The sequence below is a fragment of the Dermochelys coriacea genome, chromosome 3, assembly GCF_009764565.3.
Source record: "Dermochelys coriacea isolate rDerCor1 chromosome 3, rDerCor1.pri.v4, whole genome shotgun sequence".
NCBI classification, from domain to species: Eukaryota; Metazoa; Chordata; order Testudines; family Dermochelyidae; genus Dermochelys; species Dermochelys coriacea.
The window spans coordinates 164,695,359-164,720,280 of NC_050070.1; the positions used below are offsets into that span (position 1 = coordinate 164,695,359).

General features: G+C 41.4%; 1 protein-coding gene across 3 annotated transcripts in view; it reads right to left on the reverse strand.

Moving 5' to 3' along the window:
• Positions 1-22,848, reverse strand: part of RRP15 (ribosomal RNA processing 15 homolog) — a 48,739-nt gene extending 25,891 nt beyond the window's left edge. For 2 of the 3 annotated variants that reach the window (XM_043511746.1, XM_038397291.2), the window contains exons 1-4: positions 22,560-22,834; positions 11,301-11,575; positions 9,041-9,138; positions 7,924-8,125 (exon numbers count right to left, since the gene is read on the reverse strand). In XM_043511746.1, the coding sequence (XP_043367681.1) occupies positions 7,924-8,125; positions 9,041-9,138; positions 11,301-11,575; positions 22,560-22,629 (645 nt within the window). In that variant the 5' untranslated portion in view covers positions 22,630-22,834. Of the gene's footprint in view, positions 1-7,923; positions 8,126-9,040; positions 9,139-11,300; positions 11,576-22,538 lie in introns of all 3 variants that reach the window. The other variant, XM_038397290.2, reaches the window with a different exon arrangement.
• Positions 22,849-24,922: the final 2,074 nt, after the last annotated feature.

Genomic DNA, 24,922 nt, shown 5'->3' on the forward strand with positions numbered 1-24,922 from the left:
CATACCACTGGGATACCTCTTATCACTTAAGACAATCTTACTGTGAATAGTACAAATGCAAAGAAATGAGAGGCCATCCCCTGTGCCAAGGTAGGATCAAGTAAACCTTAAACCAAATTTGTCCAACTTTTTATTAAAGTCTCCAATGATGGGGATTCTACAACAACATCCCTTGGAAGCCTATTCTAGAGCTTAACTACCCAGACATTTAGGATTTCTTTCCTAATGTCCAACCTAAAGCGCCTTACTGCAATTTAAGCCCATTGCTTCTTGTCCTATCCTCAGAAGTTCAGGACAACAATTTTTCACCTCCTCCTTGAAATAACCTTTTATGTACTTGAAAATTATTACGTTTCCCCTCCCCACGTTCTCATCTCCAGAGAGAACAACCTCCCCCCCGCTTTTTTTTTTTTTCAATCTTTCCTCATAGGTCATGTTTTCTAGACCTTTAATCATTTTTGTTGCTCTTCTCTGGACTTTTATTCAAATCTTTCCTGAAATGTGGTGCCCAGAACTGGACACAATACACCAACAGAGGCCTGAGTGCGTAGTAGAGCAGAAGAATTACTTCTTGTGTCTTGCTTACAATACTACATACCAGAATGACGTTTGCTTTTTTTGCAGTGTTACACTGTTGACTCATTTTTTTCTTGTGGTCTACGATGACCTCCATATTCCTTTCCGCAGTACACCTTCCTAGACAGTCACTTCTCATTTTGTGTGTGTGCGCAACTGATTGTTCCTTCCTAAGTGGACTACTTTGCATTTGTCCTTATTGAATTTCATCCTATTTACTTTAGACCATTTCTCCAATTTGTCCTCCAAAGGACTTGCAACCCCTCAGGGCTTGGCATCATCCGCAAATTTTTTAAGAGTACTCTCTATGCCACTATGGCCCCAGGACTGATCCCTGCAGGACCTCACTCCTTATGCCCTTCCAGCTTGACTGTGAACCACAGATAACTACTCTCAGGGAATGGTTTTCCAACCAGTTACTCACCCACCTTATAGTAGTTCTAGCCGGGCCGTATTTCCCTAGTTTGTGTATAAGGTCATGTGAGACGTATCAAAAGCCTTACTAAAATCAAGAATCACCACATCTACCACTTCCCCCCTATCCACAAGGCTTGTTACCCTGTCAAAGAAAGCTATTAGGTTGTTTTGACATGATTTGTGACAAATCCATTCCGACTGTTACTTATCACTTTATTATCTCCTCAGAGTTTGCAAATTGATTAAATTATTTGCTCCATTATTTTCCAGGTACTGAAGTTAAACTGACTGGTCTGTAATTCCCCGGGTTGTCCTTATTACCCTTTTTATAGATTGGCGCTATATGTGCCCTTTTGCAGTCCTCTGGAATCTCTCCAGTTTTCCATGACTTTTTGAAGGTAATCACTCATACTTCCCCAATCAGCTCCTTGAGTATTCTAGGATGTATTTCATCAGGTCCTAGTAACTTGAAGACATCTAACTTGTGTAAGTAATTTTTAGCTTGTTCTTTCCCTATTTTAGCCTCTGATCCTACCTCATTTTCACCAACATTCATTGAGTTATATGTCCAATTGCTATTAAACCTATTTTAGTGAAAACTAAATCAAAAAAGTGATTTAGCACTTCTGCCATTTACACATTTTCTGTTATTGTTTTCCACCCTCATTGAGTAACAGGCCTACCTGGTCCTTGATCTTCCTCTTGCTTTTAATGTACTTACAGAATGTTTACTTGTTAACCTTTATGTTTCAACTAACCTAAATCTAAACTAAATCTCCCTTGCTGCAGATTGAGCCCATTACTTCTTGTCCTATCTTCAGTGGACACAGAGAACAATTGATCACCATTCTCTTTAGAATACCCCAATCATATTTTAAGATGCATCAGTCTTCTTTTCTCAAGACTAAATATACCCAGGGTTTTTTTTTAAAAACTTTTCCTCATAGGTCAGGTTTTCTAAGGGTATGTCTACACTGGCAAGTTTATACCACAAGTTATGCCACTTTTATTAAAATGCTTGAATTAAACTGCTGTTGCGTGTCCACACTGCGCTCCTTGTGACGCTGGAGCGCATCCACATTAGCAACTCTTGCAACAGCAAAGACAGCAGTGCATTGTGGTAGCTATCCCACTGTGCTACTGGTCGCAGGGTGCTTTGGGAAGGGTTTCCAATGCCTCCTGTGGCAGGCGCAGAATCACATTGTGCAGGTTTCCCAATCCCATTGTTCCATGGGCATCCTACTACATTGCCAGCTGCTTTTCAACTGAAGTGTGTGTGTGTGGGGGGGGGATGGGGGAGTGTGTGTATGTGGGGGGGGAGGAGAGACCGTGTGTTTTGGGGGACAGAGAGAGTGTCAGCATGCTGTCTTGTAAGTTCAAACAGTGGCAGGAAGCAACCAGTCCTGAGGCAAGGGGAGGGGAAAATCCCAACATCAGCCCCCTGCCTCCTTCCCTGGGGTCTCTGCACAGCACTCTCTCTCTCTCTCTCTCTCTCTCTCTCTCTCTCTCTCTCACCCCCACCCCTCTCTGTGTTCAACAGCACGAGCATTCCGCATTAATGGTTTGCTTTGTGTCCCGGAGCAGATCAGCACAGCACACAAAGGCTGTCAGAAACGGTGCTCTGAAAGGGGAGTGCCACATTACAGCGGAGAGAGCAATCAAGTGTCTACACTGGCAATAGAGTGCTGGAGCCTCTGTGCAAATAGCCTTACGACTCTCGTCGAGGTGGGTTTTTTGCAGCGCTGCAACTGAGGAGTTTCTGCACACAAAATGGCTTGGCAGTGTGTACAAATCTGCCGTTTGAGCACAAAAAGCTGCTTTACTGTGCAGAAACTTGCCAGTGTAGACAAGCCCTAAACCTTTGTCATTTTTGTTGCTCTCCTCTGGACTCTCTCTAATTTGTGCATATTTTTCCTAAAGTGTGGTGCCCAGAACTGGACGTAGTATTCCAGATGAGGCCTCACCAGTGCAGAGTGGAGCTGGACATTTATCTCCTTTGTCTTACATATAACACTCCTGTTAACAGACCCGAGAACATTAACCTTTTTGCAACTGCACCACACCACTGACTCATATTCAATTTGTGATCCACTATAACTCCCAAATCCTTTTCAGCAGTACTATCACCTGGCCAATTATCCCCATTTTGCAGTTGTGCATTTGATTTTTTCTTCCTAAGTGCAGTACTTTGCACTTATCTTTACTGAATTCCCTTCTTGATTTCAGACCAATTCTCTAATTTGTCAAGGTCATTTTGAATTCTAATATTGTCCTCCAAAGTGCTTGCAACTCCTCCCAGCCTGGTATTATCTGAAAATTTTATAAGCATACTCTCCACTTCATTATCCAAGTGACTAATGAAAATATTGAATAGCACTGGACCCAGGACTGACCCCTGCAAAATCCCACCAGATAAACTGGGAGGGCACAACAGCGAGCCCGTCGATAACAAGTCTGAGTACGGTGTTTAAAGCAGTTGTGCACCCACCTTACCATAATTTCATTTCTCTAATTTGCTTATGAGAATATCATTGTGGGACTGTCAAAAGCCTTACTAAAATCAAGATATATCACATCTACTGCTTTCTCCATATCCACTAGGACAGTAACCCTGTCAAAGAATGAAATTAGGTTAATTTGGCATGATTTGTTCTTGACAAATCCATGCTGGCTATTCCTTAGAACCTTATTATCTTCTAGATGCTTACAAATTGATTGTTTAATCATTTGTTCCAGAGACCCCAATGCTTCTGCTGCAATCATATAATGAAAGACTTTTTTGTAACTGGTAAAGGGACAGAGTTGGGATTTCCCTGAGAATATTAACTCTGAATTTCCTTGCTTTCGTGCCTTAATGTTGACTGATGTACCTTACTGACTACACGTCTCTGCCAGTCTAAAATACTATTGGAAGCCTCAACTAGTCCTGGAAACAGAAATAAACCTGAGTCCCTTATATCAGCAGTTCATGACAATGTGTTAAGGACACCTGGCATGTTGCTTACTTAGCAAGAATCTGATCCAAATCTCATTGAAGTTTTTGCACTGAACTTTCACAAAAGATGGATTGGACTCTATTTTAATTCAACCTGCATCAAATTAGGCACGATGGTCTCTGTTAGTGTCTCAATAACCACATTCTGAAATGTACCCTTAAAAAGCAAGCACTAAGAAGTCTTTGGTAGACAAAACAGGTTTCTTACATTTTACCTAAAGGGCCTTGGAAAGCAAGACAAAGTTTCCTAAGAGAGAACTATGTGGATTCTGTACCCCATTACCGTTCACCTCCAGATCATCACTTCTAATCCGGGCCAGGCTCCTACTAATCAAAGTTATTATATTTGTGGTCTGGGGGCCTCTGGGAAATGCGTCTGTAGCCTCAGAGCACCTGTGGGTAATTTTACGACAGACACTTGTTCATTACCTAAATCGACTCCCTTGAGGTCAATCTCAGCGGTCAAGGACTGAACGGGCATGAAAGGCAAGTTACTTTTCCCACCCTAGAGGCTGTCCTTCCAATTTAGGGTTGAGGCTTATCTGGAGAGCACTGCACGCTTCCCAGCACTGCCACTATCCATGTTGTACCTGTTCTGTGGATTCACAGAGGATTTCTGTCCCCAGAGCTGGCAATATAGCACCTATCACAGGCATTTTTTTTTTAAAAAAAAAAGATTGTAGATACTGCAGATTATATTATTGTTTTGGTGGGGTCAGGAGGGAAGGAAGGGGGGCGGAAGAGAAAGATAAGCAATGCACTGTACTGAAAAGCTGTTCCAGAAGGACTTCAAAACAAAACATATCTCACTGTAAAAGAAATGCTCAAAAAACTGGAGTACTTTTCAACGACTACATTCTTCTCCCACATAGAAAAGCTTTCAGATAAGGTGGGGGATCTTGCCCAGAAACAAGTATTGTGCACAGTACCTTGGGGGGGGGGGGGGAAACAAAACAAAACAAAAAAAAATACCAGGGAAAAATATATCAACAAGCTAGCTGGCTCAGCCAGGATTAAGAAATATCTTGATAAACAGTTAATGATATGAAAGGCAAAGCCCCTTGGCTTCAATTCAGAAAAGTAATTACTCCCATCTGGGCACACACAACCTGCAAAAGGCTACAGTTTTAAACTGTATGAGCAAATATTTAACAGAAGCCCATGGATCCTCCTTTTGTAGCTGTATTAGGGAAAAAAGGAAACACTGAAAAGATTTTAGGCTCATGGGTATAAAGTATACAAGACCATATACAACAAATAAAGTTCTAGGAAAGGTACAAATAATCCTTCCTCTATCTAAGATACTAAGCTGTAAGGATAAAGAAGGAACACCGCAAACCCTATTAGAAGGGTGGCTATGCTACTGAAATAAATCCCAATTCCACAGGTGGACTTCTATGTCTCCAAAATGTTCACATGCACAGATCTGTACACAGATGCCTTAATAAGCAAATCACAGCAAAAAGCAGATACTAATGATCCCTGAAGGTTCCCATCAGTGCCTCTCCAAAGATCAGCTACCAGGATATTGGAGGGGAGGAGAAAAATTAGCATCCCCTCAAGACATGGCAGTTCATGAGTGCACAGTTCGCTGCATTTGCAACTTACAGCAGATACACTCCTGAGCGTAGCCTGCCTATCTGCATACCAAAAGGTTGGTTTAAGAAAGGTTCACTTTCACGGGGAGATTTTGTTCTGCTATGTTCTTCTTGCTGACTTCTTGTTTTATGTGGGTGGGGTGGTAGTGGTGGTTAATTGTTATGGACTGTATTCTACTTGATGGCAGGGTGCCCACAGTGTGGGACTGGCATCTTTTAGATTGTTTATGTTGAAATAAACATTCACATTTTTTAAACAATAAAGACCATACACTCCAACGCTGAAACGCACACCAACTTGCTACCAAAACCTGCCTTCAGATCTTACACACAAGCTAAAAATCTCCTGCTCTTTCCAATATACAACTCAAAATCCCCCAAAGATCCACAAACTCCAAACAGCAAGATATGATGTGAGAAAAGATACAAGTCCTGTTCAGTGGCAGAATGTTTGTGTTCTAATAATGAGAAAACCTAGGTTTAGATACCTGCCTCAGTCTCTCATCAAGGTACGAGCTGGGAGTTTCCATAACTGGTGGGCTATGTTACCAAGAGAAAACAAACCCTGATTAAGAGCAGCTTGAACAAAGTTTCTTACTTGGTTCAGTCCTGGCTGGAAGACCATGGTGACAAAAGGAAATGATGGGAGGAGAAGAGCTGGTGTATCTACAGAGAAGATATGGCTATTATAAAAGGGCAAATTCGGCCCCAAATCCAAGTTGCAAAACCCCCAAATTTCATGCCCCACCTCAGGAAGTCCTGGAATTTTTAAATTTGTTCAGATGGGGGAAAAGACGACATCAGATATAAAGCTAGAAAAAAGACAAACCACCACTCAGCACCCAAACAGTTGTATTTGATTTTCCAAAGCATCAGAAAACATGCCCATGCTGACTCCTTCAAAATCAGTCATTCTAGTGTGTATAAGGACACAAAGAGGCACATGAAACCTACATTTTGTGACCTTGTCACTAGAAGAAAACTGCCGCTCGACAATTTGTTAGGAATAAAAAAACCCGCAATAATTCCTCAACTATTGGCCCAATCTCAGCCTGCCATATTTTTGCAGGTGATGTACAATCTCCCTTGACCATGGAGTTATAATACTGTCAGACTCTTAACCACAGAGGCACTAATGGGCATTGCTGTTATACCAGCTATATTTTTTTGCTATTTGAAATCAAGCAAGCTACAGAGATTTTAAGAAAAATAAAGTGTCAGCACCAAGCTAACTTGCCCTAATTACCCAAAGAGTTTTAAAAATACTTTAATACTACACTTGAATGAAATTTCTAAGTGCTCTTCATGCCATGGAGTGTTTCAACATGCTCCCTAAATGCACACAAACAAAAAACATATGACAAACTGTTGTCTCCCAACCGATTAAAGTATTTCTTCCTGGCACACAAAAGCACTTAGTTAGCTTGTGTGGATCTGGGCCAAGAGAAGTATTCCACCCACTACCAAGCATAAAGTTCAAACACAAGCACAAATATGCTTAAAAATGGGGCAGCTTCTGAAATTTCAGAGAGCAAGAGAAAAGTCTGAGCAACTTGTTATTAAACCCTAGATACCTGAAGGGTTCACAGGATTAGTCCAAGGGTTGGCAGATCCAAAAAAAAATCTGTGTCACTCCAGTATCTGTTTGTAATGACCATGTGATTTTGTTTGATAACTCTAGGAAAGAGAAATGCATAATGTCCTACCAACTCTGAAACCTGGCTAGCGTACTACAATTAAGTGAACAAAACCCCCACATCTGATCTTTAAAAAAGTCTCTAAATACTATTATTGCCTGCCAATATAGTATATCTTTCCATAACAATAATCACCCTCTCACCTGTGCAAAGCCCTTCAGTTTCAAGTTTGATAATCATTTCAGAGCAAGAGGGTACAAATAGACTACCTGTGTGAATACGTAAGTTGAACAGGTCACTGTGCCACATGTTATCACAGGAAAGTCCCAGCCATTTACCACTGTATGAGACTTCAAATCAAGTCACAAGCCATTAAAATCCAATAGTTTCTATTACTGTCTCTGATTATGTACCAAGCATGAGTCCAACTTTTACATATCACTAAAGCAAAATGTACTCACTGTGATCAATGGATCATCGAAGTCTACCTTGAGCTTCACAGAATGGACTAAAGATTAGGATGTAAGGGGAGATGGGTCTAGAGAGGTTCACTCTCTGTCTAAGTAGCCCACACACAAAAATCAGACTTGGAGAACCACTGTGCTAAAGGGCAGAAGTATTTATGCACCATCAAATAAAACCAGGATAAACAACTACACTATGAGAACCCCTCATGTCAATTCAGCAAGACCATGCCTACCTGTTTGCTTTTCAGGGTCTTCCCAGAAATACTTTGTTCTCTTTTAGCATCTTCACTCCCTCTGAGCATATTGATGAAGTCTTTCTTCGAAACAGATGACATCAGTTTAGCACGTTTCCTATTGGAATTCCCTGCTTCTTTCACTTTCTCATCAACATTCTTTTGGTGTTTCCGGACAGCGTTAAATAACTGCACAACACCTCTACGGTTGAAGAGAAAGATGATATTGCATTTTGCATCAGGTTGTCATTATAGATACACACAACACAACATTGTACTGGTGCAAATGCTAAAAAGACCATCAGCTACTGTTCTCAAAAGCAGTGACTTAAGGCTCTCACACAGCTAAAGAGCAAGTAATCATAATGCACCTCATTCTTCACACCTGCTGCTATGAACCAGTCAGACATCTACTGCTATAGGACCCAATTCAGCAAGGTACTTAAGCACATGGACAGTCCCAACGAAGTCAATGGGGCTACTCACATGCATAACTGAACTAGAGCCAGAGTTCTTAACAGATTATTGAGCAGTCACATCAAGTTGCTGAAGGATGGTACAAAGTGCTGGAGTCAACCACAGGACAATGCTCCACCCCGCCCCCCAAATCTGTCACCTGCCACTTCCACCTATCAAGATGGAAAGGGGAAGAAGCATCACAGTGACCTCAGCAAAATAAAAGTAAATACAGAGAGAACACTAGCAATGCATTTTGCCAAAGACACGTGATACCGCACTGGGGTAATGTGAGACAGTAATCTGACCATGAGAACAATGAATTTGGTGAACTCTCTGTAGAGGAAAAAAAGGAAAGAGGTAGATGTGATCTATATATTTTTAAGTATAGAATTAACAAAACGTTGAACTCAGGCACCACATTCTTGCTGGGCAAACACTTAACACATTATATTCTTGTCTAAATTCTTATGTTCTTATAAGACTTCTGAACTTGTTTGTTGAACTCAATACTGTACAAGGCAAACCTGGGTATAAATCACTTGGCTCCCACGAGTCATTTCTTAAGAGCTCAATCTGATTGGAAACAGATTACCCACACATGCTTTTATATCTATTTAAAAAAAAAAAAAAAAAGAAAAAAAGAAAAACACTTTCTTACCGTGTGGCAATTCTCTGAAAATTTCTCTCCCTTTCTCTGTCTTTGGCAACATCTGGCTTCACTCTGCACATCATTTCCCACTCCCGCTTTTTATCAAGCTAGGTTATAAATATTGTTATGTGAAAAAACATTAGGCACTTTAAAATGTAACATACTTTGATAGGATATTCTGTAAGACGACAAAGATGATAAATCATTTGGACTCAGTTTGGATGAGGGTAAGGGGAACTTCTAAATAGTACTTTTATGGGGCTGGACAACAGGTCCTGGGGTAAGTTTGCCACACTCACACAAGGATGCCAATCAGATTCTCAAACAGCCTCTTGTCCCCACAAGGAGGTAAAAAGCCCTTGAGAGTCCCCCTGCAGAAAATCTTCTGAGTAACCTAGAAGGATTAATGGAGTCTGGGAGGAAACTCAGCTCATCCCTTTTCAATGAGAGTGGCCAACCAGGAGAAAATTATTCAAAAAGGAATCCTTCCCCCACCCACACCACAAAAATCATATTCTTCATCACACAGTGTAGGAACAGCATAGTAGACAAAAAGTTTAAGTTAAATATTCAGCCAATAAAGGTATGTCACATTTTGGGCCTACACTACTTGATATTCTCCATTGAACAGACTATCATACAATGCACTGTATTTTGTGATGGGCAACAACATAGCAAGAAGAAAGCTATAAAGGAAAGAATTTGGACCGAAGAGGGAGAACATTGTGTCCACTAGAAAAGAGCTGAGATACAAAACATTTCAGTTTTCTTTTGAAGCTCGCTGTTTTAAAATCCAGCCTAACCATATTTTCTGCGATCATCATCAGCCGCAGTAAATAGTGTTTTTATTTGCCCTATGATAGTGGAAAGTTGTATTCCCCACCCCTATTTCAGGAACAAGTTAGTATCATTTTTTAAAAGCAATTTAACAGTGTTCTAGTCATAGGGATCTTACATTAAGTCTGCATCATACAAAAACTCTTTCATGAAATTAGAGTCCTTATCTTTATCATTCCAGGCAGACTACTATGAATTCATGAGTTTATGACCATGCTCTGGCCTTTGATCAAAAGATTTACCCTATTCTAGCTTCCATCAGCATGGAATTAATAAAAGGCAGACTGTTTTCAAGTTTATCCAGGGGTGAACAAATCAGTTTACAGCCTCACAGCCCACCACTAATCTGTGGTACCCCACATATTTATTGGATAAAACCAGGTATTCAGCGTGAACAGTAACGGATTAGATTCCTTACTGCAATGCTTTGTATTCAAAAGGTGGGCTGTAGCCACCTCGGTATGTCCCAGCTAACCGAACCACTGATTGGGTCATCCCATTAAAACCGTATTGTTAGGCCAAGGCATTTAAAGTATCTCTATTCTGTACTTTTAATACCAAGATAAATCAATTTTCTATTTTTAATCACAATTCTTCATAGGAAAAGCAGCTAACCTACTTTGTTTTATTCACCTAACAATTTCAAAATTGCATACAACCTGGGATGCTTAAAACAATCATAGACAGAACATGAGAAAAAATACTCATTGGGAAAGAAATTGAATTGGCAGCGTGATCCACTAGACCAGGTAATCAAGCTCCACTCTGATATACACGCAGAAGTCAAATGGTGGTGTAAGTCACAGCAGAATTTAGCCCACGGCAACTTTTTTGTCTCTAGCTTCTATGATACTAAGACATTGGAACTTTACATTTATTTCTGTTTGTAACACTCCAAAACACACCTATACCATATATTAAAAATAGTCTTAAGAAAAGTGAACCAGCAGATGCTTTTCACCCCCCACAACACCACATACTTAATCCAAAATGAGAGCAAAATCCAAACACAATATTCCCATTGCCAAACACCAGACCTTATTGCGACCCAAAAGCCTGTGTAGGTAAAGACACAGGCCTTCAGCATGCCCTGAAGATCAGCAGATTCAGGCTATTTCAGTTCAAATGAGAGAATGGATCCCAAAGGTGAGGCAGGGCCATAACCAGGGCAGGGTAAGTGGGGCAGCCACCCAGGGCACACAGCCATGGGGCGGAGAAATGAAGGGGGAAAAAGAAACAGTAGGGGATGCAAATCTGCTTGCTCACCCTAGGTGCAAATATGCCCTTGTTATGGATCTGAGTTAAGGAGTCCTCATGGAGGACGTTCTACCAGCAGCTTCCCCATCTCTAGCAGGGTGCTCCAGCTCAGGAACCCCCATTAAGTATTGGAGTGGCAGTACTGCATAGGGATATCACAGACTCTCTTTCTCACCAGCCTCTTTTTCTCTAGCTTCTCTTGTTTTTCTTTCTCTCTTTCCTTCTCCAGCTCTTTACTTTTAACCAATATGGTGGATTTACTTTTGGGAATCTTTTTGTTAAGCACTTTCGCCATGGCCTCTGCCCAACCCGCACTTGGGCCAGCCTGGGATTCTGCTTCATTTTCATCCATTTTGCCGTGGGCCGTCGCCTCATCCTCATCGTCACCGTCTAATGCTTCGCCCTCTGAAGAGAAGCTGTCTTCTGGGAGCTCTGAACTCCACTCAGAACCTGAAGAAAGAGGGAAGATGTCAGAATCCCTGCTTCTGAATATCCTACCACTAAGAGAATTCCTCTCAAGCTGAAATGTTACAAGAGTTCAGGACCATGCACCATTTCCTGTTACAACTAATTCCTCAAGACGACGTCCAACGGGGCATACATCACTATAATGAATTTATTACAAAGTACATTGTGTAAGCATTTGCTCCTCTGAGTGATGATTTAAGAAGTTGGGGTGGGAGGAAAGAGAAGAGAGCAGTGACAATTTATTATGGGATTAATGAACATTTTGATGATTAAAAGCGGCAGATTTCTGAGAAAAAGCTTTTCTGGTAAAATATTAAAACCGCAACACTGACACCTAGTGTTTAAATAAATAGAACCAGGCAGATTAGCCTAATGGTTGCATGACATTTACCCACAGATACACAAAGCTAATTCAGATTAGCACACAAGCCACATTAAAGTAAAAGACCCTCAAAGCACAATTTCCCAGGCAGATAGAAAGTATCCGGAGGGCTGTTTTGTGTCTCTAGGATCCAAAACGCTCAAACTTTCCCAAAATATTGAGCTCCTATGTCACAAAGAGATGCTTACGTCTCCCCTGAGACATATTGGGAACACCTACTTCTTTTTTTTGACCAAAGTAATACTGGATTTTGAAAACAAACAGCAGCAGTATGTGAGAAGAGGGGAGAGACAGAAAGGGCCACCAGTCCCCCTCTTCCCCCACCGATATACATCCCTCAACCACCAAAGCAGACTGATGAAGCCTCCTTTGAGGGCAACATGTGGGACAGCAGTTCTGTTAGCTACCTCTTTGGCTGCCCTTAATGAGTTTCAGTTCTCCTCAGTTTGCAAGCAGATTTGAAGTCTGACCTGAGAACAAGGAGAGATATTCCCAGCATATCTAGGAAACCCCTTCACTTTTTGCACTGACTTTGGTAACAGCTGCTTCAGGCGCTCTAATTCTCATACCATGCTTGAACCCTCAGAAAAAGGACTGCCTTGTGGTTAATGAACCTGTCTGCCACTCAGGAAGGCTTGAACTAATTCCTCTATAACATAAACTTTCTGTGTGACCCTGGGCAAGTCACTAAGGGCCAGATACCTGTTACCCTTACTCATGTTGGGTAGCAAATCAATAAAGTTAATGGGACTATTTGAGGAATAAGGTACTACCTAGTAAGAGTAAAGGTCTCTTTCTGTGCTTCAGTTCTCTATCTGTACAACTGAGACAATACTTCACTATTGTACAGGGGCATTGTTTCATAGATTTATAGCGTTTAAGGCCAGAAGGAACAATTAGATCATCTAGTCTGACCTCCTGTATACCACAGGCAATTGAATTTCATCCACTTAGCCCTGTACTGAGCCCGATAACTTGTGTTTGGCTAAAGCACAACTTGCAGAGAGTCATCCAGTCTTGATTAAAAGATATCAAGCTATTGAAAATAAGCCACTTTCCTGGGTAGCTTGTTCCAGTAGTTAATCATCCTCAAGGTTAAAAATTCAAATTTGTCTGGCTTCAGCTGCCAGTCCTTGGTTCTTGTTATGCCTTTCCCTGCTAGATTAAAGAACTCTTTACCCTCACGGGGAAATACCAGATCCTACTTGCACACTAATTAAGCCACTTCTCAAAATTCCTTCTGAAAAATGAAACAGACTGTGTGCTCTTTAAGTCTCTCACTGTAAGGTATTTTCTCCAGTCCTAGAGTCATTTTTGTGGCCCTTTTCTGCAGCCTCTCCAATTTTACAACTTCCTTTATAAAATGTAGACACCAGAACTGGACACACTATCCCAGCACTGGTCTCACCAATGCCATATGCAGAGGTAAACAATCTCCCCACTCCTTCTCACTACTCACATCTATGCACATAAGGATCACATTGACCGTTCTTCCCCCACAATATCGCACTAGGAGCTCATGTTCAGTGGCTTGTCCACTACTACCACTAAATCGACTACTGAGTCACTGCTTTATAGCATACAGTCCCTCATTCTGTACATATGGCCTGCAAACACTGTTGCTATATCTATGACCCTCAATTGGCTGTATTACTTCAATGGGCCCAGCTTACAAGCGATCCAGATCACTCTGTATAGCTGCCCTGTCCTGATCACTATCTACCAATCTTTGTGTCATCCACAAATTTTATAAGCAGTGATTTTATATTTACTTCCAGATCATTGATGAAATTGTTGAATGGCATCAAGCCTAGTACTAGCCCCTGCAGAAGCCCACTAGAAATATCTAGGACCTTTATAGCACCCCAGTATTAGCTGGCACACTGTTACGTTATTTATTACATGCCAACTTTTGGGTGTATCACTGGAAAACCAATAACTCATTGATCATTAATATTCTTGCATGATGTACGTACTGTAAAACCCATAACGGACTTTACAGAGATGTACTGCAAATATGTTCTTAAAATGTACTTGGTAAGCAGTGTCTAAGCCACACCCGTTCCAGACAAATGTATGTGTGTCTCATTTAAATTAAGCAAGCTGTGACCAAAGACCAAAAAAAAATCCCCACCTTTATGCAAGGTAAACAGAGGCATCAGGAGAGCAAGTAGGGAGAGATGACTAATAAACAATCTTGCAGGGAATAGAGACTGGGCTTCGATAAAGCATTTGTGCCTCTTGAAGCAGGGTCAGTGAACTTTGGGAAGATCTAAACTATGGCGGAAGAAAAGGCCATTTTTGCATCCATCTTTTGAGGGACTAAAGAGGCCAGAGCTCTTGAAATCACAGAATTTTGTATCCTTCAACCAAGGAGCTGAAGACTCTGGGAACTGATAAGTGAAACACCTGCTTAGGCAAAGATTGTTATTTGCTGAAATTAAGCTTTAGTTTTAAAAGTGTATTTTCATTTGTTTTTAATCTTTTCTCTCCTTACTCCTTATACTTGTTATAATTTAAACCCTTGACTTTTTGTTTAATAAACTTGTTTTATTTTTACTATAAACCAATTCGCTGCTTTGAATATGATGCAGTACTAAATCAAACACCTTACAAAATCTGAGTATATTACATCTACACAAAAAGAACAGGAGTACTTGTGGCAGCTTAGAGACTAACAAATTTATTTGACAATTACCTTTATCAACCAAACTTGTCATCTCCTCAAAGAACGAAATCAGGTGTGTTTGACAAGATCTATTTTCCATAAAATCATGTTGACTGGCATTAATTATATTCCTATACTATAATTCTTATCAGCTGACTCTCATATCAGTGCTTCCATTATTTTTCCTGGGACCGATGTCAGGCTAACTAGCCTATAATTATCTGGGTCTTCCTGCTTGCCCTTTTTGAATATAGGCACAACATTAGCACTCTTCCAGCCTTCTGGAATTTCCCTGGTATTCCAAGATTTACTAAATATTAATGCCAACAGGCCAGAGATCCCCCAAGCCAGCTCTTTTAGGATTCTTGGGTATAAGTTCTCCAAGCTTGCTGATTTAAAAAAAAAAAATGTTTATTGTATTTATCATCATCCTTGGTTAGCAGTTACTAATGAAATGGAAACTCCTTAGGATATGCATATTTCATCCTGCTTCTATCTAAATAAAAAATTGAAATGTTTATTGAACACTTCTGCCTTCTCTCCATCATTAACAATTTTATCATCTCCAGCTACTAATGGTCCATTATTATTACTATGATTTCTTTTGTTCCTAGTATATTTTAAAACTCCTTATTGTCCTTAGCCCTAATAGCCATGGATCTTCCCCTGCTTTAGCTTCCCTGAGCTTCTTCATTTCATAACTTCTCATTAATATTGACTGCTATCCATTTCCCCTTTTATTCCATTTGTAAATATACTGCTTTTTTATTTCTGATTGCAGCCTTAACAAGATGAGTTTTTAGCCAAAGTTGTCCTCTTTCTTAATATATAAAAATGCTTCCTAAAGAACGCGCAATTTTCATTCACATTTTTCTGTCTAAATTTTTCCTCCCAGTCAACTTCATGCATACATTTTCCTCAGCTTTGGAAAACTACCCTTTTTGAAGCAGCAAATATATTTATTGTTGGTTAAGATGGTCTTCTGTTTGCCTTTATTGAATATAATCAGGACATGATCACTGGCTCCTAAGCAACAACCAACTTCCAGTCCAGTGATTTATTCCCCACAGTCAGATCCAAAGTAGAGTTACTTCCTGTTGGGTGCAATACCTTTTGTCTATAATGTTAAGATATTCTAATGGTATTTTTTACTGCTGGCTTCATGAGACCTCCAGCAGATGTCTTCCACACTAAAGACACACATCCCACCCTCAACACCACAATTTTTCTTCCACACATTACAGACAGATTCTACAGCAAGCAGAACCATAGAAGAGCCTATTCATAAAACTGTACCCAGCATGCATTTTCCCTTCACCTTCCTCCTCTAATCTCATCTCCTCTTTCATCCTCCATTTCCCCAACCTACAATCCCCACTACCGCAACATGTCCCCAACTATACAGTTCTCAAAATGCTCCATTTGAACAGCAATAAAAGGAGTCAGGCCTAAGGGAGAACACACAGTCAGAACTGAGGCTCACAAAGCTTACAACTGGAATTTTTGTACGTGCACTTTTAATGAAAGCAAATCCTTAACACATGTTTAGTTAACTGTACAGAATACCTAGCTGAAAGAACGGAAAAAAAGACTTTGAAAAACTGAACTATTTCATCCCAGAGTCAGAATCAGCCCACCCCGTTTCTGAGGGGTATTTTCTTATTTGCACAGAGCCAAGTGGTTAGTGAATTTTACAAGCCCAGCAAATGCTACGTTCAGTTAGTTGTCCAAGATCACCGGCAAAGCAAGATGGAGCCATGAACAGAACCTAAGAGACTTGAGCCTAGGCTCATAATTTAAGCACAAAACCACGCAGCCCCTCAGTAACCCAGACCAAACTGCAGTACCATTGCACTCACTGGATACCTTACTCCATGTGTAGTCTCATTGTCTTCAATGGAATTTCTCATGGTGCAAGGTACTATACAATACAAGTAAAGGTATCATGATCTGGCCCTGTTATGCTTATATGAACACTATTGTGAACAGTCAGCATTTAGATCCAATAAAACTTCAGTGTTCTGAGAAGCATATTTATTTAAGCCACAGAACACAAATTCCATTAGTGTTCTGTGTCCATGTCATGAGAGGAGGAAAGAACTTCATAAGTGCTGATTCTGGAGTTAGTGCAATGATAAAATGGAAGACTCTCATGTAGATGCTTATTCTGCCATCATCTCATCTTATTTAGTAATTTTTAAAAGATGCATTGTCCTTATGCTACCAAGACATCTTCACACTGCTATCTTGAGTCACCAGCAGGTTTTTGAACATGTGAGAGTGGAGAATCACACAGCTGTTGTCTATTCCCTACTAACACAAAGAATTTGCCAATTATTCAGCATTCTACTCTAGACCTCATCTATACCACAAAGTTGGACCAGTTTAATTTATATGGGTTTTTAAACCAATGTGGTTCAATCAGTGAAAACCCCAGTTTTGAGATTTATTTTGGTTTAAAAGAAAAGGAGTACTTGTGGCACCTTAGAGACTAACAAATTTATTAGAGCATAAGCTTTCGTGAGCTACAGCTCACTTCATCGGATGCATTTAAATGCATCCGATGAAGTGAGCTGTAGCTCACGAAAGCTTATGCTCTAATAAATTTGTTAGTCTCTAAGGTGCCACAAGTACTCCTTTTCTTTTTGCGAATACAGACTAACACGGCTGCTACTCTGAATTTTGGTTTAAGAGTGCCCACACAGCTTTTTGAACTGGTTCAACTAAATCAGTTTTAAAATCACACCTTTAATTTCTCATGTAAATAAGACCTTCACGCAATAGCACAGCTCTGACTTTGCCCTTCTACAGGAACTTTAGTCTGAGGATCTCTTTACTAGCATTAGCTAAACTAGGCTTGTATTATTCCTAGTTTACAGATGGGGAAACAGACACAGATGTAAACGTATTTACTGCAGGTCAGAGTGAATCAGTGGCACTGTCATGAGCAAAACTCAGGAGTCCTACACACGGCCTTCATGTTGCCAACTCTTGCAACTTGATCACAAATCTGGTGAGATCTGATGTAAAGTTCCAGCTCCTGGATTCATGCGATTATGTAAGACTCTCAGCTTTCATTAAAAAAAATCTTCTAGCCTTCCTAGTTATGAAGAAAAGCTTGAAAACATCATACAAGTGTACCCTCAAGGCTCAGAATCCAGAAGACAAAATGAACCCAAAATGTATTATTTTTAAATCTCAGGATTTTTTGTCCGTGGGGTTGGCAACAGTGCTCTATAGACTTTAAAAAGCACTAGATTTAGAAGAGCCAAATCAAAGCAGCGCCAAGCTGATTGTGAAGTCAGGAAAAATTAAAACCAACAATGGATCTACCCTTGCAGCTTCCAATTTGTAATTTAATTTACAGCGAACTGGAGTCAACTCCAAACACTACACATTGCTTAGATTAGTGTGAGACCAAAGTTTTATCCTAAGATAAACACCAGTTCCACTGCAAAAGACACACACAAAGCACCGCTGAACTAGGGCCTGACTCAGCATTTGAAATGGGCAAAGAGCTATGACCTAGAGCGTTTCCCAAACTGTGGTCTGTGTAGATGAGCTTGATGTTCTATCATTCACTTCAAAACAATTTTTGAAGGTGGTTGTACACAAACTCATAAAGTTTGGAAACTGCTGATTTAGTAAAAAGAAAAGGAGTACTTGTGCCACAAGTACTCCTTTTCTTTTTGCGAATACAGACTAACACGGCTGCTACTCTGAAACCTGCTGATTTAGTGACATTTCCCTTTGCTCCTGCCATCCATCTCCACCTTCTGACAAACAGAGGCTAGGGCCACCATTCCTTACCCATCCTAGCTAATAGCCATTAATGGATTTAACATCCATGAATTTATTCTGTTCTCTTTTAAACCCTGTTATAGTTATGCTCCAAATGATGAAGTTACAGTCTTGGGGCTGGTCTACAATACAGCGGGGCAGGGGGATTGATCTAAGTTACACAACTTCAGCTACGTGAATAACATAGCTGAAGTAGACATACTTAGATCTACTTACCACGGTGTCTTCACTGCAATGTGTTGACGGGAGCCATCAATTCCCCTTGCACTTTTCATTGAGGTGGAGTACCAGAGTCAACGCTAGAGCGATGGGAAGTCGATTTATTGATTGGCAGTCTATACTAAACAAGATAAATCGACCCCCACTGGATCGATCACTGCCCGTCAATCTGGCTGGGAGCGTAGACAAGCCCTTGGTCTATACTTAAAAGTTTTATAGGCATAGCTATATCATTCAGGGATGTGAAAAAACACCACCACCAACACAGCTATTCCAACAAAACCCCCAGCATAGACGCAGCAATGCCAATAGATGAGGGCTTCTGTCAACACAGCCAATGTCTTTCAGGGAGGTGGTGTTCCTACACTGACAGAATAACTCCTTCAGCATCTACAGGATCAGACTATGCCAACACAGGCTCCACAGCATAGGCATAATCAAAGACTTTACTACAGAAACTGTGAATTGCCAAAGGGAATATTATAGCTAAAAATCACATGCGGTACCATGAAAGTCCAAGTGAACTTTCTTCTTTAGATGATTTAGAGACATTCCCATAGCCCACAGTAGTAACTAGAGAAGCTAGTCCTACTTACCAGACAAGTTTTGTATACTAAACAAATTTTTTTCAACCAAGCATATGATTATTAATTTTGTGCATCTTGAAGTATCTCTTAAAAATGCAGGATAAAGTATAGCTAGGTCAGACTAAATTAAAGTGGAGTGCTTAGTTTTAGCAATTCAATTCTATTGAGAGAGGCATTTGGTGCTCTATCTTGAACTACAAGAACTCTATCCTGGCATAATTTCCAAACCATGGTAGTAATACTGTAACCACATATGCACAGACTTTAAACAGGAATCAAACCTTCTCAGGATCTAGTTTTGCCTCTCTTAAAATACCTCTCTCTTTCTGACACAAACAAAACCACCCTGGAGCAGGGCTCTGACATGGGCTACTTTGACATTTTCAAGACACTTTATCTTGTGACATAATACCTTTTCCCAGACTGAAAAGATGACAATTTTTCATTGGAAGAAAACTTTTTTTCCTTGCCCTTATTTTTAAGGGATGATTAATCAGGTAAATTAGTATTTGAATGCTGCCAACAACATGTTAGAGGATGAAGATAATCACTAGAGGATTAAACGTACATCACTAAGGCAGATTAGTAAATTGGTGTTGAGTTAATCTATATTGGTTGCTTCTGTGTGCATTTGTATTCTGTGCTGCCTCAAGTGCATTTCTGTAGATCCTGCAGCAGATGGAGATGTTTCATGTATTTTTATTGACAATAATAAATAAAAATAAAACTTTCTTTTCTTTCTGGAAAGAAACAGCAGTACACAGGATACATACACTATCAAGTACTGCAGTTCTCAGAGCATAAAGTGTTCTCTCAAAGGGGTTTACACATCCAGGAATCAGCAAAGACTAGAGCTACTGTAGCGCCAGGAAAATTAGGTGGGGAGAGATGAGGAAGGGACCACACAAAAGCCCATACAAGAGCAGCAGAAGGCAACCACAAAGCCTAAATGGAGGATCTCGGGCTACATCTACACTAGAAAGGCTATAAGTGGCGCAACTGTAGCGTTTCTGGTGAAGACGCTCTAAGCTTACTGGAGAGAGAGCTCCCATCGGCTTTATTACTCTGCCTCCCATGAGGTGCAGAAGCTATGTCGATGTAAGAAGTTCTCCTGCCAACATAACACCGTCTACTCCAGTGCTTAGGTCAGTATAACTTACATCACTCTGGGTATGACGTTACGCTGAAGTTAAGTTCTAGTGTAGACAAGTACACAGATCTTGGGAGACAGGCCAGTCCTTGCTTACAGACAGCCCCCCAGTCTGAAGCAAATACTCACCAGCAACCACACACCACACAACAGAACCACCAACCCAGGAACCTATCCTTGCAACAAAGCCCGTTGCCAACTCTGTCCACATATCTATTCAGGGGACACCATCATAGGGCCTAATCGCATCAGCCACACTATCAGAGGCTCGTTCACCTGCGCATCTACCAATGTGATATATGCCATCTTGTGCCAGCAATGCCCCTCTGCCATGTACATTGGTACACTGGACAGTCTCTACATAAAAGAACGAATGGACACAAATCAGACGTCAAGAATTATAACATTCAAAAACCAGTTGGAGAACACTTCAATCTCTCTGGTCACTCGATTACAGACCTAAGAGTGGCTATCCTTCAGCAAAAAAGCTTCAAAAACAGACTCCAACGAGAGACTGCTGAATTGGAATTATTTGCAAACTGGATACAATTAACTTAGGCTTGAATAGAGACTGGGAATGGATGAGTTATTACACAAAGTAAAACTATTTCCCCATGGTATTTCTCCCTCTCCCCCCCCCCCACTGTTCCTCTGATATTCTTGTTAACTGCTGAAAATAGCCTACCTTGCTTGTCACCATGAAAGGTTTTCCTCCCCCCCCCCCCCCGCTTCTGGTGATGGCTTATCTTAAGTGATCACTCTCCTTACAGTGTGTATGATAAACCCATTGTTTCATGTTCTCTGCGTGTGTATATCAATCTCCCCTCTGTTTTTTTCACCAAATGCATCCGACGAAGTGAGCTGTAGCTCACGAAAGCTTATGCTCTAATAAATTTGTTAGTCTCTACGGTGCCACAAGTACTCCTTTTCTTTTAGTGTAGACAAGGTCTCAAATGTTATTTGCTCTCTATCTAGGCCTGATCTACACTAGACAATTAAGTCGGCTTCACTATATCACTCAGGGATGAAGAAAAGTCACACCCCTAAGCAATGTAGTTAAGCCAACTTAATTTTCTAGTGTAGATAGCATTAGGTCAACAGAAGAATTCTTCCTACCTACCGCTTCTCAAGGTAATGGAGAACCGCTCCTGTCAGCATAAATAGTGTCTACACTGCAGTACTACACCTAGTGTGGACTCCGCCAAAAAAAAAAATTAAAAAATGTTGTGCTCCCCATTCCATTCCATATTCCATATCAAATACGAAGGTCCCTGCAACCCCACAAGGGATATTTCTCACATGAAAAGAAGTAACTGAGCTCCCATATAAAGAAAAGCTACAGCTCACTTCAGCTCACGAAAGCTTATGCTCTAATAAATTTGTTAGTCTCTAAGGTGCCACAAGTACTCCTTTTCTTTTTGCGAATACAGACTAACACGGCTGCTACTCTGAAACCTGAGCTCCCATATGTGGCCTTCTCTGAGCCTTGCGTACATACAGCTATCACAGACCTTCTCCATCTCAGACTAAGCCTATTCACACCCCTTGTGGGGATCATGTAGGAAAGATAAGTGACTGTTATTCCACAGGGAGATGCACAACTCCCCTACCCCAGTAGATCAGTTACTGCCTGCCTGCCTCCCCGTGCATCCTATTCTTGTCTTTCCGTGCTGCTCTCCTGGGCATAAAGGAGCCGAAAACGGAGATCGCTTTAGGGGCAGCAGCGGGGACGGGGGACAGGGCGGAGCGGCGAGGAGAACGGGAACACGGCAGGCTGGAGCGGAGGCTCTAGGAGGATCAGAGCACAGGAAGGTTGAGGAGCAGAAACAGAAGAGGGTCAGGGATATGAAGAAACAAAGAGAGGTTATGAAAAACCTATGGGGGGGGGGGGAGGGAGAAGAGCCTGGAAAATGGAAGTGGGAACATTAGGAGCCTGCAGCAGCGAGGAGCGAAAGGTATTGGGGGGGGGGGATGGACGGGACCAAAAAGTGTTTTGGGGAGAAGAAACCGGCGAGTTTGCACATGCCCCCACGGAGCCCCTGGGCTGCAGATGCCCTGCCCCCACCGCACAGAGCCCCCGGCCGGAGCGAAGCCGCAGTTTATTTTATTACATCCCCGCCCCAAGCCCAGAACTCTACCCGGGGCCATCAGCCCTTTACCGCTCTCCTCTGCCGAGTCGGCGACGGCTGCAGCACCGACCCCACGTGGACCCTCCATGGCGGCCGCCATCTTGACCGCAGCGTGTCCCACTAATCCCGCCCGGGCGGCGCCGCTGGCGCTGTGAACACGGGTTCCGCGGCCCCACTTCCGGAAGCTGCCTTCGCGGAGAGCCGCCGCCGCCGCCTTCCCCTGGGGGACCGTAAACAGGGGCACACCCGCTTCCCCCAGGGCGGAGCTGGGCCCTTTCCGGCTGGGGCGCAGTGTCAGCGTTTCAAAGGGGCTGGGGCAGGAGTGGGAAGGGACTAGGGACACGGGGGGCGGGAACTCGGGGGGGGGGGGAGGATGGACCTTTTGTAGTGATAATCAAGGTGGGCCATTGATTATCACTACAAAAGGTTCCCCCCAGCCCCGCTCTCCTGCTGGTAATAGCTCCGCTTTCCTGATCGCTCTCCTTACAGTGCCTACGGGTAACACCCATTGTTTCATGTTCCCCTGTATATAAAACCTCCCCCCCCCGATGCATCCGATGAAGCGAGCTGTAGCTCGCGAAAGCTTACGCTCAAATAAATGCGTTAGTCTCTCAGGTGCCCCAAGTCCTCCTGTTCTTTTTGGGGATACAGACTAACACGGCTGCTACTCTGAAACAAAGTAGCTCTGTAAGTCCTCTTGTATGAGTCGGAGCTTTTCCCTGGTATCTTGTCCAAAGCTGACCTTCATCTGCATTCTTATATGGGGCACTTATCATACTGGCTGCTGCCCTCCACCTTAGAGCTTAATGTGTTCTGTGCTGCTTTATGGGTCTGAGATATAAAGGATCTTGGATCCTTTAGGAGAAAAGAAAAGGAGGGCTTGTGGCACCTTAGAGACTAACAAATTTATTTGAGCATAAGCTTTCGTGAGCTACAGCTCACTTCATCGGATGCAATGTACTCCTTTTCTTTTTGCGAATACAGACTAACACGGCTGCTACTCTGAAACCTGTCTTTAGGAGAAAAGGTGGTATATACATATACATAAATAATATAAATACATTGTACAGTCTCAAAATATTACCAAGCACACCTATTTAATTGAATGTTTTTTGAAAAATTACGAAGAGGGAACAAATCTGCCAAAACAGTGAGCTGTTGCTGAACAATCTAGAAACAAAGAAAAGTGCTAGATTTGTTGAATAAACTGGTGCATTCAAATAGCTCATCCAGCTTTAAATATCTGAAATATGTTTTAATTAGGGCTGTTGATTAATCACAGTTACCTCACACAATTAATTCAAATAATCACAATTAAAAAAATTAATCGCAGTTTTAATTGCACTGTTAAACAATAGAATCCCAGTTGAAATTTATTAAATATTTTTGGATGTCCTACATTTTCAAATATATTGACTTCAGTTACAACACAGAATACAAAGTGTACAGTGCTCATTTTATATTATTATTTTTATTACAAATATTTGCACTTTAAAAATGATAAAAAGAAATAGTATTTTTCAGTTGCACTCTTACAGGTACTGTAGTGCAATCTCTTTATTGTGAAAGCGCAACTTACAAATGTAGATAATTTTTGTTACATAATTGCATTCAAAAACAAAACAGTGTAAAACTTCACAGCCTACGAGTCCACTCAGTCCTACTTCTTGTTCAGCCAACCGCTAAGACAAACAAGTTTGTTTACATTTATAGGAGATAATGCTGTCCTCTTCTCATTACCAATGTCACCTGAAAGTGAGCACAGATGCTCGCATGGCAGTTTTGTAGCCAGCACTGCAAGGTATTTACGTGCCAGATATGCTAAATATTCATATGCCCCTTCATGCTTTGGCCACCATTTCAGAGGACATGCTTCCATGCTGATGACGCTCATTAAAAAAATAATGTGTTAATTAAATTTGTGACTGAACTCCTTGGGGGAGAATTGTATGCCTCCTGCTCTGTTTTATCCGCATTCTGCTATATATTTAATGTTATAGCAGTCTCAGATGATGACCCAGCACATGTTGTTCATTTTATGAACACTTTCACTGCAAATTTGACAAAATGAAAAGAAGCTACAGCACTCGACCCAAGGTTTAAGAATCTGAAGGGCCTCCCAAAATCTGAAAGGGATGAGGCGGGGAGCATGTTTTCCGATGTCTTAAAAGAACAACACTCCATTGCAGAAAATACAGAACCTGAACCACCAAAAAAGAAAATCAGTCTTCTGCTGGTGGCATCTGATTCATATGATGAAAATGAACATGCATTGGTCTGCATTGTTTTGGATAGTTATCAAGCAGAACCCATCATCAGCATGGACCCATGTCCTCTGGAATGGTGGTTGAAGCATGAAGGGACACATGAATCTTTAGCACATCTGGCACATA